Genomic DNA, 19,215 nt, shown 5'->3' on the forward strand with positions numbered 1-19,215 from the left:
CCAAGTGTTACAAAAGTTCTTATACTAATGAATGATCTATAACATTCTGTAAAATATGGTTGTATATCAATTTTTTTGTATTGTTTTTTATTTCTTTGTTTTATTGCACAAGTGATCCAGGTCACTTGTGAAGATTGATGGCATTGATAACTTACTGAAAATCATTAATAGTGACAGTGCAGTAGGGCTGTGTGATATGGGAAAAAAATGAATATCCCGATACATTTTCTCCATTTCACAATATACGATATATATCTCGATATATTTAAAGCTCCTCTAAAGGACCCCATGAAATCTAACTTTTACTCTTTACTGTTTTCACTACAGTCCCTGCAGATTAAATAACATTCTTGGTTAACTTTACAGGTGGTTTTCAACAACACATTTTAAATTTTCATGTTGGTGATTAATCACAATTGAATTGAAATAAGACTATTTTTATTCAACAAAGATGTGGCACAAACTGCAAAAACAATCTTGAAAATTGCAACAAAGGGGCAACACAATACAGAGCTGCTCAGAGCTCAAATCAGTAAAGTGCAAGCTCAACACTGAGAGAGACATTTAGCCTAAATAAGAAAAGTGCTCTTTCATTAAATTATTTTAAAAAATAGATCTCAAAGCTATTAACCTGACTACTGAGAACCACTGGAACATTCACAATAGAGAGAGAGATTGAGGGAGAGAAGAGAGAGATCTGCAAAACATAATTTTTCTCTTTGCACACTTTTGAACTGAATGTTTTCTGGCTCTGCCTCTCAGATGTGTATAATTCCGGTATTGCCTTCTCTGTAAAATGTCTCCAACCAGGCAACTCATATTTGGGATCAAGTGTGTTTAGTAATTTTTGGAAGCCTGGTTTTTCCACTATACTAATTGGGATCATATCAACAGCAATGAAGTGAGTGATTGCATCCGTTATAGCTCTCCATCTCTGACTCGGTTTCTCATATGGGGTGCCTTTGGAGAACGAGGCCGCTGGGGTCATTTGTTTAGCTCGTGGGGGGTTTTGGCTCGTGGGCAAGTAGTTCGGAGTTTAAGAGACTCTTCATACTGTACCGGGTGAGTTTTCAGGTGATGGAACATATTTGTAGTGCTGCTGCCTTTCGTGATGACACTTTTTTTTGCACACTTTACAAACTGGCATTTGCTGTTCCACGTCCTCCTCGCGATATCCAAAAAATGCCAGATGACTGACCCCTTACTAGTTCTTTTAGGAACCAATTCGTCCGCTTCCATTTTTAATTTGTCGCTGAAATTGACAGAGCTTACACGGTAGCCTATGCAGCACCAGTGACTGCACGAACTGAGTCAGTACTGTAAACCGAAACTAGAAAATCTTCCCGCCGGCAGTGTTGCCAGATACTGCTGATGTTTTCTAGCCCAAAATATGTTCAAAACCCGCCAAAACGCACTTAAAACCGCCCAATCTGGCAACACAACCGAAACTAGAAAATCTTCCCAGAAGTTCCTTTCAGCACCGAGATGTCGTCCGGGATTGGTTGGCGAGTGCGTGACGTTTTTGTTTTCTTTCCCCTGAGGCAGCCTCTCACGTTACTGCCTGAGGGACAGGGAGAAAACCACGGGAAAAGGTTTTCAACAAACACGAAACAAACGCAAGTTGGCAGATGACCATAAAATACTCGATAGTTACGATATAATAATTTTATGTATCGCACACAGAATTTTCAGCGATATATCGAGTATATTTGATATATCACACAGCGCTACAGTGCAGGCAGTTGTAGTGTTTAACAGAGAAAAATCGCTTTTCTACACAATAATATACATTTTATATCACAGTTGTTGCTCATTTTATGAGTTCTAGAGCTGACTATACTAATGAAGAGGGAGTACTGCAACCAAACAATGCTGCCTGGTAACAACTGTGTGTACTGGTATTGTATGATAATTTATTACATTAGGGAAGGCCTGAGACCAATCACTTTATTTTATCTTTTTCAGGTTTTTCCTCTTGACTATGTGTTGATCACCGTTATCACCATGTACTTTGTGTTCACTTCCATGGCAGGCATTCGTAATATGGGCATATGGTTTTTCTGGATAAGGGTAAAGTTCTTGCATTTATTTCATATTTTCTTTGTAGTTAAGTCCCCACATGAGTATTTAATAGTAATAAGTCTATCCAACTTGTATCTACACTTCAGTAAATCCGTCTTGAAGCTATATCATATAATGCCAGGACAACTGATTATAATGTCCTGTTTTTAATGGCTTTTTGAATGAAACAAAGCTTTTTAACTGTAAAATTCCATATATCCAGTAGGTATTTCAATAACTTGTATAATGTACGTAGAATTTGCAGTGTATATTTGAATGATTTCCTGGTGCCAAATACCTTGCAGAAGGTGTCCAAATGACATTGTTTAAAATTATAAAACATAAGTTTGCTACTAGTCTTAAAAGTTGTAGTTTATGCTTTAAACGTCAGCGTAGAAAACCGGGACTGATATCAGTGATGCTTTTAAATTGTATGACTATTGACAGGCTCAGAAATGTTGTAGCCCATTTTTACACCTAGAGTGTTATTTAAAAATAAACTATACATGTATTGTGAGCAGGGAATTGTTTGTTGTTTTATGACCTGGTGTTTCTCGTGCAAGTCATACAATTAATATATGAATGGTTGAACTAATTCAATTTAAGAAGCAAAAGGCGTTAATACTTTGCCTGATTTCTTCTCCAGCTGAAATGAGGTCATGACAGATCACAATGTTTTCTTTTATTATTGGCGTGTGTAGTTGTACAAGATCAGGCCACAAAGAACCCGTCCTCAGGCCCTGCTCTTCCTCTGCATGATCCTGCTCCTGATTGTACTTCACACCAACCACATGATCTACAGCCTTGCCCCACAGTATGTCATGTATGGCAGTCAAAAGTACCTATGGCAGGTAAGCAAAGTTTGTGTATGGGTATGTCAAAGAGCACTTTACCAATTATTCATTGATAAGTTAATCAGCTGTGCTATACAGGTGAATGAATTATAGCTTTTACCATCACAGTGTACAAGATCTGTGTCCATAATCTGGAAACCCCATTCATACCCTGTTTACTTCATTTTCTGACTGTCATTTTGGTTAGTCCATTATTAAATATAGATATTCCATATTTTGCTCTGAATGGCATCCCTGGACCTTGCTCTCAGGCTTATTAATTAGTCAAAGCTAAACACCGCAGGAACATTTTTAGGGGTGGTTAAAAGTTATGCAAAATAATGAATCAAGTCTGTTCATTTTTTTCTAGGTGACAGGAAGATACTTTTTTTTGGGGGGGGGCTTTTTTCACCTTTATTGGATAGGACAGTGTAGAGACAGGAAATGAGCGGGAGAGAGAGACGGGGAGGGATCGGGAAATGACCTCGGGCCGGAATCAAACCCGGGTCCCCAGATTTATGGTATGGCGCCTTATCCACCTGAGCCACGACGCCCCCGAAGATACCTTTTAAATAAATTTATATTTTAACACATTTAAGAGTTGTTGGGGTGTTACTGGTTTCCTTAACCTGGGGTTGTTTTTTTTTCCTGTCCAGCCCACTTGACATTGGGGTAAAGGTAATAACTTAAATTGAGTTGGACACTCCTGACTATACTCTGAAAGTATGTATTCAGGCTGCAATGAAGAGGCAGAAAGAATCCTCGTCATGATAATCAAGTTAATCATGTGATCACTGTAAATTTCTCAAGTGAAGTCGAACTGTATATTTATTTTGAAAATATCACTTCAGTGAACTACCAGTGCACACTTTGCTTTTAAAAACACACCTAAACTGGACAGTTGAAGACTGAAAAAAGGTATGGTGTTTTGTTTGTTTTTCCCCCCCACCTAATCTTCAACTGTCCAGTTTAGGTGAGTCTGTGCTTACATTCCTGTTCTTGGTTGACTGGAGTGGAACCTCATGTACTCTTCTGCTGTTGTTGCCCACCCACCTCAATGTTTGATGTGTTGTACACGCAGATGTTTTTCTGCTCACGACAGTTGTAAAGACCGCTTATTTGAGTTGCTTAAACTAACTGAACCAGTTGCTTCAGCCATTTTTCTCTATCTTATCAAAAAAGTGTTTCCATCTACAGAACATTTATTCACTCACTGTGTTTTTGTTTTTCACATCATTTTACATAACCACTAGATACTGTTTTGTCTGAATTTCCAAGGAGATCAGCAGTTTCTAAAATACTCAAACCAGTCCTTCTATCACCAACATCTCTCTCTCTCTCTGGCAGTCGCTCGTGACCGAGCACTAGAGTTCATGTCAGATCCGCCTCAGTTGTTACTGATTCAGGGGGTGACGATGTCTTATGTGGCTGCTCAAACCCAGAGCAGAACGGAAGAGTCGGGGGCACTTTGTGCAAAGCAGGGTGGGTGGTGAGCGAGGAAGGAGAAGCCGCTCTTTCCGTTGTTGTCTCTTGGCCTCTACCTCACAACGTCATTGATTCTCCATGCGGTCTGTTCCCTGAATGATGGTGCACCTCCACTCAGTGCGGTCCTCGGCGAGGGTCTCCCAGCTGGCATGGTCAATGTTGCAGCGAAGAAGAGTGGCCTTCAATTGGTCACGAAATCGACGTTTGGGGGCTCCTCGGAATCTTGTGTCAAATTAAAGTTGTGAGAACAGGATCTGGCGGGGGAGTCGGGTTGTGGGCATTGTTCTGATGTGTCCTGCCTAGCGGAGGCTATGTCGTGCCGTCGTGGACTCGATGCTGGGGAGATTGGCTCGGAGAAGGACAGATTCATTGGAGACGAGGTCTTGCCATTTGATCTTCAGGATCGCACAGAGTTTCTGCTGTTGGAAACGCTCCAGCTTTTTTTTTTTCACTCCTATACAGAACCCACACCTCAGAGCCATAAAGGAGGGTGGAGAGAACGATGGCTTGGAACACCATGATTTTTGTATGAAGATTCAGGTCGTGGTTTAGGAAAACACATTTAGAGAGCCTTCCAAAACCTGTATGTGCGGCACGAATCCTATTTTCAATGTCTTTCTGCACAGTGCAGTCATTGGAAAGATAGCCTCCCAGGTAGGGGAAGGCTTCCACAGTCTCAAGGACTTCACCACGGAGTCGTATGTTGCTGGTGTCTGGAGGGGGATGGCCCAGGGCTCCCTGTGCAAGGATCTTGGTCTTCCCAGTGTTGGAAGTGAGACCGAAGCGGGAGTAGGCACCATCAAAGGCATCAACAGTAGTCTGGAGGGCGGTGACTGTGTCCACAGGGGTCACGTTGTCAGTGTACTGCAGCTCCCGAACTGTGACCAGGGTGGTGAGTCTGTGGGCGCAGAGGTGTCCGGTGTTGAAGAGGCCTCCATCCATTCGGCGGTGAAGTTGGATGCCAGAGGCCATGTCAGGAAGCTCGTGGATCATGGCCCCCAAGGTAGAGGGAGAAGAGGGTAGGGGCCAGAACGCAGCCCTGCTTCAGACCAGTGGTGATGGAGAAGGGGTCTGAGATGGTGTTCTTGGCCATGATGCGACCAATCATCCCGTCGTGAAGGGCCTGTACAAGGTCTGTGAAGTGGTCAGAACAGCCAAAGTGTCTCAAGGTTGCCCACATAGCTGGTTTTGGGATGCTATCGAATGCCTTCTCCAGGTCCCAGAAGATGAAAAGGAGTGGTCGTCGTTGCTCACGGGACTTCTCCTGAAGCAGGCGGGCACAGAAGATCATGTCAATGGTGCCACGAGATGGCCGGAAGTCGCACTGTGATTCTGGAAGGACTTCCTTAGCAACGGTCAGGAGCCTGTCTAGCAGGGCCTGTGCAAAGATCTTTCCGGCAATGCTGAGGAGGGAGATGCCGCAGTAGTTTCCACAGACGGATCGATCCCCTTTCTTGAAGATGGTGATGATGGTGGCGTCCTTCAGGTCCGTGGGTACAGCTTTCGTCCCCCACATGCGCAGGATCATCATGAAAAGCCTGGTCTCCACGGCTCTGCCCCCATGAGAGAGGAGTTCCAACGGGATGTTGTCGGGACCTGGGGCCTTTCATGCACTTCAGGGCCTTCTGAAACTTGGTGTAGGAGGGAGGGAGTGACATCCAATGCCTGACCGGGTGTTGGGGTACCTTACAAAGCAAGTCATCAGCCGCGGTAGATGGACGAATCAGGAGCATCTGAAAATGTTCTTTCCACCTTTTTAAGGATGGCTTGATCTTCTGTAAGGGTGGTTGCCCCGTCGGCAGTCCGGAGGGTGCTGATACCTCCACGACGAGGACCAAAGATTTCTTTTGTTGCAGCGTAGAAGTGCCGGAGGTCTCTGCTGTCAGCGTAAGACTGGATCTCCTTTTCTTTGTCTTGCCACCAGAGGTTCTGCATCTCTCGGACCCTTCGCTGGCACTCCTGCTTTGCCTTTTGGAAGCTTCACAAGCAGGCACGGGTAAGGCAATTCTCCCATGCGAGGCGGGCAGATCACTTCTGGTCGAACAGTTCTCGGATATCGGCATCATTTTGGTCGAACCAGTCTTGATGGAGACGACTGCAGTAGCCAACTATGTCCTCTGCAGCCTTGCTGATGGTGCCACGGAGCACGGATCCAGTCCGCTTCTACGGAGTCTGGCTGATGTGCTGATGGTGGGGTCTCACTAAGAAGCTCTGTGAGACGGTTGGAGTAGTCTTCCTGGACTCCAGGGATCTTCAGCTTCGCGACATTGAAGCGATGTGCCCTCTTTGCTGGTCTGTTGTGGTGGGGAAGGTTACGCAGTCGGAGTCTGAGGCGAGATATGAGGAGCCGGTGGTCTGTCCAACAGTCATCTGCACCGGGCATGCTGTGGGTCACAAGGACATCACTCCGGTCACGTGATTGGGTGAGGATGTAGTCAAGGATGGTCCAATGCTTTGACCGTGGGTGTTTCCAGGTGGTCTTGTGACGATTTGGAAGCCGGAAGAAGGTGCTAGTGATGGCCAGTTCATTTTCAGCACATAGGCCAAGGAGATCAAATGTATTTTCTTAACTTTATTTTTCAAGATATTTACATGGAAATTGGCAGGCACATAGATGGTTGTATACTGAATACAAAGTTTGAAAGATTAGTAAAAACAAATTATGCAAATTAGGTAAAACCGTTAAATTGGTACACTCAGTAAAAAAGTAATAAAAGATTACTTCTAATACCCTCTTTGTGTTCTGTTGGCCTTTGTATTTCTCAAAAGTAGGGCCTACTAGTGTTTATATTAAAGAATATAAATTATATTCACAGCTTTCAAGGCTAATGTCGGAAAAAAACTGAGAGCCACATCCAATAAACAGTTCCATTTAATTGAATTGAAATTGACACTCGTGTTTGATTTCCAGTTTTTTAAAATATTATTCTGACCACCAAGATCTCAATATTTTTCATCAAAACAACACCACTTGTATTCTAAAATATTTTATTTTCAAATCAAACTGATTCATGTAAAAAATAAGTAGGTAAAGCTATGAAACCTCACTTTAAATTCTCCTGTGAATCATAACATCAAAACTAGCTGATGGAAAATGTTGGTGAATACTTCATCAGAAACAGTGAGAGCTAGAGAACATCCCTATAAAAGTTATTTGATATTCACGAGTAATCCATTCAGAAAGTGATCAGAAGAAAGCCTGACCACTTTCCTGTGACTCAAAAAGCACCGGCAGTTTCCCGATGTCACGTGAGCAGTGTGTGTACTCTGTTGTTTCAACTTCAACTTGCCGTTACTCCCAAAGTACTGAACAGATCCTAACGAGATCAATTTCTTTGGAAAGCAGAAATTATAAGCTTTTTAATGCTATTGACGATTGAAAATATTCAAGAGTTAAGCAATGACAGATCTGGAAACTTGGATGAGCGTCTGCATGCACAGTTTTCACAGCATAACCAGTAAGTGTCTGATATACCTACCAGGGGCACCATTAGGGGGTTAAAAGTTAGGATGATTCTAAGGGCCCAGCATTGACAGAGGGCCCTCAGAGGACAATATTAATAGTATCATGTCTAAGTTAATTTAATAAAAATATTTTTAATAATTTTGTCTCTTGAAATGAGCAAATACATCTGGTTTGGTTTTCCATTTCCCAAAAAGTTATTAGACTAGATAGTCTTTATATTTCACCTGTCTCCCTATTCATTACATGGTAGTCTTGCGTAGGCAGAGCCTACCATGACACCATGTTAGGGTTGTTGCTTTTCAATCCAGCACTAACATTAGCTGCATACAGTAGAAGCAGAATTGATGGTGATTGACACCATCATGAAGAAGTCGGGTTATCAGAAACGTACCGTAAAGAGAGGCAGCAGAAAGCTGAGAGAGAAAAAGAGGTGACAGTTACCCAGTTTTTTTTTCCCAAAGAAAGGGAGCCTATACATTAATAAATGTATAGGCTCCCTTTCTTTGGGAAAAAAAACTGACTTTCCTTTGGTGGCTATTAATCTAACATGCTAACATCTAATGCTACAAAAGATTATTATTGTGGTTTAAGCACTGTGTGGATGATCAAGCTAATGACTCAATTTACAACGCAGTGTCATTTTACTTAAATATTTCATAGTTTACCTTTATTGACACTTAAAATGAGACAAGTAATGAATGTAATTTTGGTCTGCAAAGAGCTTGGTGAATTTGTAGGTCCACTATACAGCTATTGTGCCAGCTAGGTTAACCCTTTGGGGTCGAAAGCTTCGACGGCGAAGCTCTGTAGGTTTAGAATGAGTAGGTCATGTATTGAGATAAATATCTTCAAGTTTTTTATCATAGAAGCATGATAAACATATTGACAGAAACTTTATACTTTTACACTTTCCTATGTGCCCACTGCCAAATAATAGTATGGTTTTTAAATTACCTAAATTAGATGAAACAAAAAACTTGTCCCCTTCCTCAGTCACACCAGAGTCAGAGTGCTGAGCGCGCACTTATGCATTCTTAAAAGACTATTCACATGGTAACCCCAAGAAAATCACTTTTTTGGTTTCGATTGGTTTCTCTTTCTTGGTGGGAATGCCCACCACAAACAGGATAAAATCTGTCAGACAGAGTTTAGGTTATTTGGAGGTAAAACTTTTTGCGAGATAGCATGCGGATTTAATGCGCTTCGGATGATTCAGGACAGTGATTCAGGACAGCAATTCAATTTCAGGACAGCGAATCAATTCATGATTCAGTTCATGATTCAGGACAGTGATTCAGTTCAATCTTGAGAACTGCAACACTGATAATAAATGGTGCCCCCCCCCCCCCCCCCCCCCTTTTTTTTTTAAACTTCGACTCGATCCAGCCAAAGAGCAACTCAAGTAAGTGTAAATATTTCTTCTATTTCTGATGAGTGGATTGGCTGATATGCGTGTGCTGTAGTGCATACACAGGAAAAATGGCTGAGCAATTCTTTTCCAGACTGCTCCAACCATGACTGGTACCTTGTCGTGGTGGAGCACCTTGTGTGTTTCTATGACCCGGAGAGCTATACTGGAGGGAGCAAAAGCTCCTGGCAGGGCCACCCATGCCAGACAGGTCAAAGAGAACAGACAAAATTCGATCACCCACTCCTTCTGGTTGGAGGTTGTGCATGGGGTTAACACCCCCACCACGGGGGAAAAAAAAAAAAGATGTTGTTACAGAAACATCCACTTATCAAGATTAGGCAAACTTAGTTTTGGAGAGGGAAGGGATTATGATGACATGCGACAGTGAAATCCAAATGGACACTACCCCACCAAAGGCCCTTCTCACCCCCAGAACTGTCACAAGAATCAGAGCATGGAATGTCAGGAACTGATATGGTCCTGATCTGGCAGGAAAGATGGTCCAAATTGCTGCAAAAATGAGACAGTATTGTCTAGCAGTCCTTGGGATTAGTGAAATGAGGTGGGTACAGTCAGGACAGGTTCGCCTTGCAACAGGAGAAACAGTCCTCTACTCAGGTCATGAAGATGATTGAGCACCACACACAGAGGGAGTAGCGCTAATGCTATCAAAGGAAGCTGCAGGAGCTTTGATGGAATGGAACCCAGTTTCATCAAGGATCATCACTGCCAGGTTTTACACAAAGGTCAGGAAATTGTTGGTGATGCAATACTATGCTCCAACAAACGATGCAAGTAAGGAGGAAACTACAGTCTGTCATCAACAAGAAGAGGAAATGTGACATCTTGCTTCTCATGGGTGACTTCAATGCCAAAATGGGTGCAGACAGCTCTGGAAGGTAACAAACCATGGGAAGAGAGGGTCTAGGTGAAATGAGCGAGAATGGAGAGCTTCTAGCAGACCTATGCTGGTTCAATGGATTGGTAGTTGGTGGAAGTATCTTTCCACGTAAAAGAATCTACAAGGCCACATGGATTTCACCAGACCATCAAACAGAGAACCAGATTGATCACATCTGCATCAGTGTCAACTTCAGGAGGTCCCTTCAAGATGTCCACACTAGGAAGGGAGCAGACATTGGGTCCGACCATCATCTGGTAGAGGGGAAGCTGAAGTTCAAGCTCAGGAGGTACCCAAGAAGAGCTGCAATAACAAACCAACATTACAACACAGCCCTGCTAAAAGAGGAGGAAGTCCAACATGCCTACCAAATTGAATTGACAAACTGGTTTTGGCAACTCAATCCACTGATAGCAGTATAGCAGAAGAGTTGTGGCAAGGTGCAAAGGCAGCTTGGAAGGAGCTGGGCGAGAAAACACTAGGATGGAAAACCAGACAATACAAAGACTGGATTTCCAGAGAAACTCTATAGAAAATAAAAGAACGCAAGGAAAGGAAAGCAGCAGTGAACATCAGCAGAACCAGGGCTGCTAAGGCAGAAGCATCCAAGCGCTACTCAGTGGCATACTGGGAGGTTAAAAGATGTATTAAACAGGACAAAAGGAAGTACATAGAAAGCCTTGCACAAAAGGCGGAAGATGCAGTAGAACAGTGGAATCTCAAAGAGCTTTATGAAACCACACGGAAGTCGTCAGGTACCAGATCAGGCGATCTACCAGTCAATAACAAGGATGGGAAAGTGTTGACCAACCAGAATGACCAACTGGAAAGATGCTTTCAAGAGCTCCTAAATCGACCAGTACCAATAGACCCCCCAGATATCCCTCCTGCTGAAGACATTCTACCCATTAACACACACAGGCCATTGAAAGCAGAGATCAAAAAAGCCATCAAAACTCTAAAGTTCAGCAAAGCTCCGGGACCCGATAGAATCCCACCAGAAGCCCTTAAGGCAGATGTAGACACATTGTCCAACATCCTTTTTGATTTGTTTGGCAAAATATAGGAAGAATAAAGGATATCAGAAGAGTGGAAGCATGGCCATTTGATTAAGATCCCCAAGAAAGGCAACCTCAAGGAGTGCAAAAATTGGTGAGTAATCACCCTGCTTTCAATACCAGGAAAGGTGCTAAACAGGATACTCCTGGAGAAGATGATGACCGAGGTGGACAAGAGGCTTCGGGATGAACAAGCAGGGTTTCAAGGAGAAAGATCATGTACAGACCAGATCACTACACTCAGGATCATAATAGAACAATCCATAGCGTGGAACTCCTCACTACATGTCACTAGTGTTCGAAAAGGATGCTTCCTAACCCCATTCTTGTTCCTGCTGGCCATTGATTGGGTTATGACCCAAACGACCAAGGACCAAAGATGTGGTATCCAGTGGACCCTATGGAAACAACTAGAGCACATTGACTTTGCAGATGATGTGACGCTGTCGTCAAACAGGGGCAGCACTCAGCAAAGCAAGTTGTCATCCCTAGATGAAATTGGTGGGAAGATAGGCTTAATAATCAATGTCCCCAAGACCAAGTCAATGAAGGTCAAACTAGCAGATGATGTCCCCATTTCTTTGCATGGAGAAACGATAGAAGAGGTCAAGCAGTTTCTCCATCTCAGGAGCATTGTTAGCAAGGATGGGGGCACAGACCAAGACATCAAGGCAAGGATAGGGAAAGCAACAGCGGCATTCAGGATACTACACCCCATATGGAGATCTGGGGTGATCAGCTACAAGACCAAGTTGTAAATCTTTAATACCAATGTGAAGTCTGTACTTTTGTATGATTGCGAGACATGGAGGAATGACCAAAGCATCGATAAACAGGCTACAGACCTTTGTCAATCGATGCCTGAGGAATATTATCAACTTAAAGTGGGAGGACCATGTCTCCAACAAAGACTTATGGAAGCAGACAGGACAGAAAGGGATGGAGAACCAGATTAAGAGGAGGAAGTGGAGCTGGATCGGACACACCTTGCAGAAGCCAGCTAGCAACATCGCCAGGCATGCCCTGCACTGGAACCCACAAGGGAAAAGGAAGCCAGGACAACCAAAACACATGGAGGCAGTCAACAGAAGCTGAAGCCAGGACCATTGGACTAGATAGGACAAAGATGGAGACAGCAGCCAAAGACAGATGTAAATGACCTATGCTCCTCAAAGGGGCAAAAGGATTGTCAAGTAAGTCCGTTTTTTTCCCCCAGAGTTAAAAGTATTTTCCTCAAACTAGTTAATTTTGCTCTATTTTGAGTGTAGAGAGTAAAAGTTGGAGTGGGAGCAAAATTACAGAGTAGCAGAGTTAGTTGTGGGTCTGAACTGAGTAAAATAGTACAAGAGTTAATTTCAAGACGTAGTGAATAGTCAAATACCAGATAAATGAAGCTGTTGTAAAAAGCAGTTTTTGAACTGTGTTGGAATGTGTGAAAAAAAACAACATGACCTTACCCATTGTGACTTGACCTAATGGGATTAAGAGTTGGCAGTGGGAGGGGGTTTCACTCTTCTCATTAAATGAATGGAAAATTTTTAAACTTCATTGAATACCCCTTCCACTGCCAACCCTTTATCCCAAAACAATAGGACATTTTTTTTGATGGCCAGTTCATTGTCCAAATCAATGGAGCAGATTTAAGTTTTTGTGTTTAATACATTCCTAAGACTGAACAGAATCACCTCAAGTGACCAAAATGGTTTGACAGAATGGGTAAGGTCATGTTTTTTTCACACATTCCAACACAGTTCTAAAACTGTTTTTTACAACATCTTCATTTATGTTTTTTTTTTTTTTAAGTACAATTATGACATACATATTACATTGTGTCAGTCCTGCACGCTGTGGTGCTTGCACTAAAAGGCACACCTTGGGCTGCGTGTGCGTACTGTTCTCAATTAATGAACTAAGTGTTGGGCTATTTAAGGACTGTGCTGATGCAAAGACATTGCGAAGTATACGCCACGTTCAGAGCGCATTACCAAGCCTTGTTTCCCGTGTTTGTGGTTTTCCTGGTTTCTCGACTCCTGTTCCCGACTCTAGTTCTCGTCTTCGTTTTGCCTACGACATTGTTTGCGCCTCGATTGACCCTTTGCCTGTTTTCTCGTTCATGACCTTGCCTGCCGATTTGGACTGTTTGCTTTGTGTGTGTGTTTCATGCACTTTTTGTATATATCACACTGTATTATAATAAACACTTCTGCACATACAGCCGCCTCCCTTGTGCACTTGACACATGGATATTAGTATAGCTGAACCTGTGCTGAATACAAAAAGTCATATGACTTTGAAAATACTGCTTAGATTTGTTGAATGACAACAAAATCAGAGCATGCCAAAATCATTAGAGTGCCAGAAAAAAAAAAAAAACCCTCAGACCCCAGATGGTTAAGATGCATGCTTATAACTAGCTTGTTCACTAATGAGGTCTGCCCTCAACATGCACAGATGCAGCCTCAGGATTAGTAAACCCTCCCTCAACCCCCCTCCCAGTTGAAGTAGAAGGAGGTCAGTAGTATTTTGTTGATGTATTTACAGAGCAATCTGTGAATAAGTTTTTGTTTTGTTTTTTTCCCCGCCCCACTCTTGACAGGTCCAAATGGAGGAAAACAATCTCCAAAGCTCTAGAAGAGTATGGAATAAGATGATGATGACTGTGAATAAAGGGCTTTGGGGTTAAGGCTCATGCAGACCAATTTTATGTATTTATGCTGCATTAACCATGTCAGCAGCTAGCTATAGCAAACAAGTACAAGTTGAGTTGATAACGTTCATATAGACATTCCAATAATGACATGGATGACTGGCATATGAAATGGACAAAAACTGGCTACAAAGATAGATAGCTTGACTTAAGATGTAAAGGGGATAATGCCATTGGCACTTTTAGGATCACCCTTTTAAGATATTTGTTTCCCTTTATGATCAACTAATGTTACTAACCAAGCATGCAGCTCATTCCATCCAAATGTTAGTAATACATACACACAGTTCTCGCAACATATTGTGTTAGTATGATTATATGGCAGATTCTGAATTATGTACTTTATGGTTAAGGTTACGGATACTTTTGAGCCAGGGGCCTCTTCACGCCATGATTTTGCTACCAAGAAGGTTCGGTGTTTTGTCTTTTGGCATTTGAATCCTTGGTGATAAACATAGTCTCTGTAGATAAAATAACACCCTGTTAAAATTAGAATACCTCATTTTTCGGACTATAAGTCGCACTTTTTTTCATGGTTCGGCTGGCAATGCGACTTATACTCCGGTGCGACGTATATATGTTTTTTTTTTTTTCACCGCGGAATAACTGGAGCTGATGCCGAGTCTGACGACAGCCACGCAGAAGAAGAGGAAACGATGCTTCATCTCCCGCTGGAGTTGGCAGAGTTGTTCAGAAGCGACACCGAGGATGAGGAATTCAATGGATTTGCTGATTTGGAGTGAAATCATCAGCTTGATAAACTTGATTGACCAGTGTTTTATTATTAATGATAGGCCTATAGTTATTTAAATAAGTTATGTAGTGATTTTAGGCAGTGCTTAATTTGTGAAGTGGGAGGTCCCGGAACGCAGGCGGTGGGTGGGTCCGGCGACTCAAAAAAAAAAAAAGGCGGGGGATGGTTTACTATAACTTAAAGCACATGCGCTTATTGTGTGTGTAAAATAATAATAATAATAATAATAATATCAGACATTATGATCTTAGAAAACGCTTTAGTGACAGTTACAGACAGTAATATGTCGTGATATTATATTATAAAATATTAATTTTTATTAGTCTATATATTAAATTATATATTACATTTATCTTCTAAAATAACAGACTGTACTCATCACAACCGGTTTATTTCACCATTGGAGATCAGATCACACAAGACATGAGTTAAATGACTCATTTTAAGGATTTAAGTAGGGGATTTAAAAGCGGTTGTTGTTTTTTTTTTTTCTTTCACTAGACGGTTGTTTTTACTACCGTACCTGTCTTTGGAGATGATATACCTATAGCCTACTTGACCTCTGATTTGATGAAATAAAATTCGACAAAAATGAAGAATGACACTCCTCGATGATGACTACAGCTTTAATAACACAGATGAAAGAGCCATGGGGCGATAATAAGCCCTACCGGTAAAAATATTCTAAAAGCAAACTGATTAATGCATCAGTAATAGGTTACTAATATTAGTTATAATAATAATATAGGCTATTAGTAATAACGATAGTGATAGTATTAAAGATAGTAGTAGATATTTAAAATAATCAGACTAGGCTACTTACAGGGCAAAGGGCGCGTTATCACTGCTCAGCTGTTCGTTTATTAAATAAACAATGCAGTCGCGCAGTAACCACGCGCCGCTTATCAGATACAATCACAGATTCTATGGATAGAATAACCCTTCAAAAAAGTGCGACTTATAGTCCGGTGCGACGTATCTATGTTTTTTTCGTCTTCATAATGCATTTTTTGGCTGATGCGACTTAAACTCCGGAGCGACGTATAGTCCGGAAAATACGGTAGTTTAATAGGCATGTGAAAGAAATGCCCTTTTCTGTTTTTGATACGTCCATTTGCAGGCAGCATGGTATTACATGGTATTGATGTAAAATTCATTATTTTGTTAAAAAATGTTCCCCTTTGTTGCACAACAAAGCCCATTAGTCACTTTAAAACTGTATATAGCATAAGCTTTGTACTCCTAAACGTATTTTTGTTCAAATCACTGTTAACTTTTATAAACCGCAAACTACTAATAAGTAAACATGAAACAAGCCCACTGTAAAAAAAAAAAAAAGGGCTATGTTTAGAAAAAAAAGTTAAATGCATCCAGACAGGCATTGTAAACCCCAAAACATTTTTGTTCACATCAATTGACTTTTGTATAGCCTGCTAGACAAAGATTTGACATTTACAACAATTTTATATAAAAACATTTTTCCTTCTTTTATATATATATATATATATATATATATATATATATATATATATATATATATATTTTTTTTTTTTTTAACCGTGGAACTTAGCAACAGCACAACATTAATACATAGCATACTGATGTAGGCCCTAAATCAGATCTTAATCCGATGATGATCGGCACTGGAGGGAGTCAGAGAGGGCTGCATAGTCCGGACAGTAGCTGCTGGTAGCGAGCCTCAAGCAGGCCTCGAGATGATCGTCGGACATACTGGAGCGGTATTTGGACTTAATGATCTTCATATGCGAAAAGGCCGACTCGCACAAGTAAGTGGAGCCGAACAATGCGGTTAATGAGGTGGCACATTGCCGCATGTTCGGGTACTTCGCCTCCGTGAGTAAATTCCAAAACGGCCCATGCGTCCTGGACTTCAACTCGATGTCAGACTGCAGCATCAGCATCTCGTCTTGCACGGCAGACGTGTTCAGCTGAAACAGTGCCGCAACTTTTGAGGCGAGGGAATCCACCTCAGTATCTTCCCCGAATGGGTGGCACATGAATGTAGCTAGTGGCTCGAGCAAAGCAAAGTCTTGAAATCGCTTCTCAAACTCTGACTGGAGAATTTCAATCTGCTCAGTGTAGCGCGCACTGTTAAGTTGCGCAAACGCCCTCCCTTGCATCTCCAGCTCCGAGGCGAGGTTTCGGAAGTTTCCTAAATCACGGCGCTGCATCTTTGAAACCAGCAGTTTCATTTTACTGGTTGTCATGGTAACCTAATGTAACATTTTTTTTTGACACAGCGCTTGGCTGACATTTCGCTTCAGGGAAAAAGCAAATTTGTTTACATGTAAAAATGACCACGACGGTTTTTTTTTTAAATTTCATAACAAATATATTAATATTTACATATCAATCATGAGATCTACCATCCCTGCCTTCGAGATCGACCGGTCGATCGCGATCGACGTAGTGGGCACCCAGGGGAGTATGTACAGTGGTTATCTAGCATATCTGGGGCTGTTGAACACTGAGATATTTATTCATCAATCTAGACATTTAACTGTATATAATGATTCATGAAGGAGACATAAGGATGAATTTGGAAGTCTGTTTGCGACAGCAAGGCGGCAGCCAACATGAAGTTTATATTTATAGCTTATGTACTAGCCCTGGGTAGGTCTCAAACTAAATACTGACACCTAGTGGTGAAAAGTAATATCAGGGTATAAACAAGGTCTGTGTCTTCTGTGATCAGTTCAGTAGTGGTGTTCAGATCCAGTGGGTCATTACTGGTGTTTGACAAACTCAGACTTTTGAATTCATGTGTGTTTTTTGTTAGAAAATTACACTAATGACACTTCGTCTGAATGTTGGCCAGACGTCTAGCTTGGTCTTTTTTTTTGTTTGTTTGTTTGTTTTTTTGGAGGGGGGCGGCCTGCAATATTATATTCTATCATAGGGCCCAAACTTTCTAGCAGTGCCCTTGACGCCTACCAATATAAATGTCATAAAAATAAGCTGAATTGCTTGGAAATTGCATATTTCAATACCCCAAAAAAATTTCTAGGAGAGACATTATTGGTGTCGTCATAAAAACCAAGGTATTTGTTAAATGATCAAGTTATTTCTACACTTAATTTATCAAATGAGAATTGCTTACCAAATTCAGAACACTAAATTGGGTGTCGGATATTTGTGATTGCATTATCAGTTAAAGACTGCAGCAGCACCAAAAAAAAATATATTTTTTTTGTAAGCAAACGCCCATAAGAAGGTTGACATGATGGAAAGGTTTCTACACTTTAGAAGTCTATTGTCCAGTGAACTTTTATCTTTGCTATATTAAAACATTTTAATCCAGTACATTATAGGGGTGTTGCTGTTTGACAAACAAACAGTGAAAAACGGACAATTCTGATTTAAGGTTGTCTTTTTAGGCAATTTTCTGTCTCTCACACCCACCTCAGACAGCCCTGTCCAACCCCATGAACTAAAAGTAGTCATAAAGGTTTTTTTTTTTCTTATTCCTGCATTGTGTTTATAAAGTGATAAAACGCAGATTGGAAAGCAGCTAAAGAAATCTGCCAATCACTCTTTAACTCATGTGCCTATTAAATACATTATCCCTGATCCTTGTACAGCATCTTCCAAAAGCATTCATCCCCCTTGGTGTTTGTCCTGTTTTGTTGCTTTACAAGCTGGAATTAAAATTTATTTTTGTGGGGTTAGCACCATTTTGATTTACACAACATGCCTCCCACTATAAAGATGCAATTTTTTTTTTTTAAATTGTGACACAAACAATAATTAAGCTATATTTATAACAGGAAAACCACACCTCTGCTGCCACCATGAAGACATGTCATGCAGATGCTCCAGATGGTAGGACTGTTATTTATTTTATTTATTTAGTTAGTTTGTTTGTTTGTTTTTAAATGTATGTTCTCTTCCTTTCAGCCTTACGTACAGTTCGACTGATGGGCCCTATGGGGAATATTAAAATGTTGGTGCTTAATTGGTTTTAAATAGTATGTTTTGAATATATGATTGTGTACAGTTTAATCTATATGATTTCACAATGGAAAACCCATCCTGTATGCTTTCATTATTAACCTTTAAAACCACATGCTGCTGATGAAGGCCTTTATTAATTCAGTTTTCAGAAAAAAAAGTTAGTAGCCAGCAAAACATGATTATACTATATATTATATAAAGTGTTAGTAACCAGCTAAATATTAATTGCTAAATAAAATAATTGCTACAATCAATTTGCAGTTAAAATATATATTTCTTGATTTCTCACTGTTTTACATTAGGCATTGAGTCATGTGCTATTTTGACTGGACAGTATGAGTCAAGTTCACTGCACAATGACGGCACCAGGAAAAAAACAAACTTTTTTTGGCTTTTTTTTTTTTATCTTTGTGGCAAATGGTCCTATATATATGAATATATCTTTGAGAGTGCAGTTCTAAATAGACGCTAACAACACATTTGTTGATGTGAAGAGAAGAGAATCTTTGTGATTTTAAACATGAATTTCATTTTCAAAAACAAGCTTTTTGCTGCTTAGTTAGT

At 41.0% G+C, this 19,215-nt stretch overlaps 1 protein-coding gene across 6 annotated transcripts in view; it reads left to right on the forward strand.

Annotated features, from left to right (window-relative positions):
• lmbrd1 (LMBR1 domain containing 1) overlaps positions 1 to 19,215 on the forward strand; it is a 254,422-nt gene that overhangs the window by 205,797 nt on the left and 29,410 nt on the right. For 4 of the 6 annotated variants that reach the window (XM_060916476.1, XM_060916479.1, XM_060916477.1 and 1 more), the window contains 3 exons: positions 1,966 to 2,070; positions 2,763 to 2,912; positions 18,465 to 18,519. In XM_060916476.1, coding sequence (XP_060772459.1) covers positions 1,966 to 2,070; positions 2,763 to 2,912; positions 18,465 to 18,519 — 310 coding nt within the window. Of the gene's footprint in view, positions 1 to 1,965; positions 2,071 to 2,762; positions 2,913 to 18,464; positions 18,520 to 18,594; positions 18,700 to 19,215 lie in introns of those variants that run through there. The other 2 variants (XM_060916478.1, XR_009654288.1) reach the window with 2 other exon arrangements.

The sequence above is a fragment of the Neoarius graeffei genome, chromosome 3 (assembly GCF_027579695.1).
Source record: "Neoarius graeffei isolate fNeoGra1 chromosome 3, fNeoGra1.pri, whole genome shotgun sequence".
NCBI lineage: Eukaryota > Metazoa > Chordata > Actinopteri > Siluriformes > Ariidae > Neoarius > Neoarius graeffei.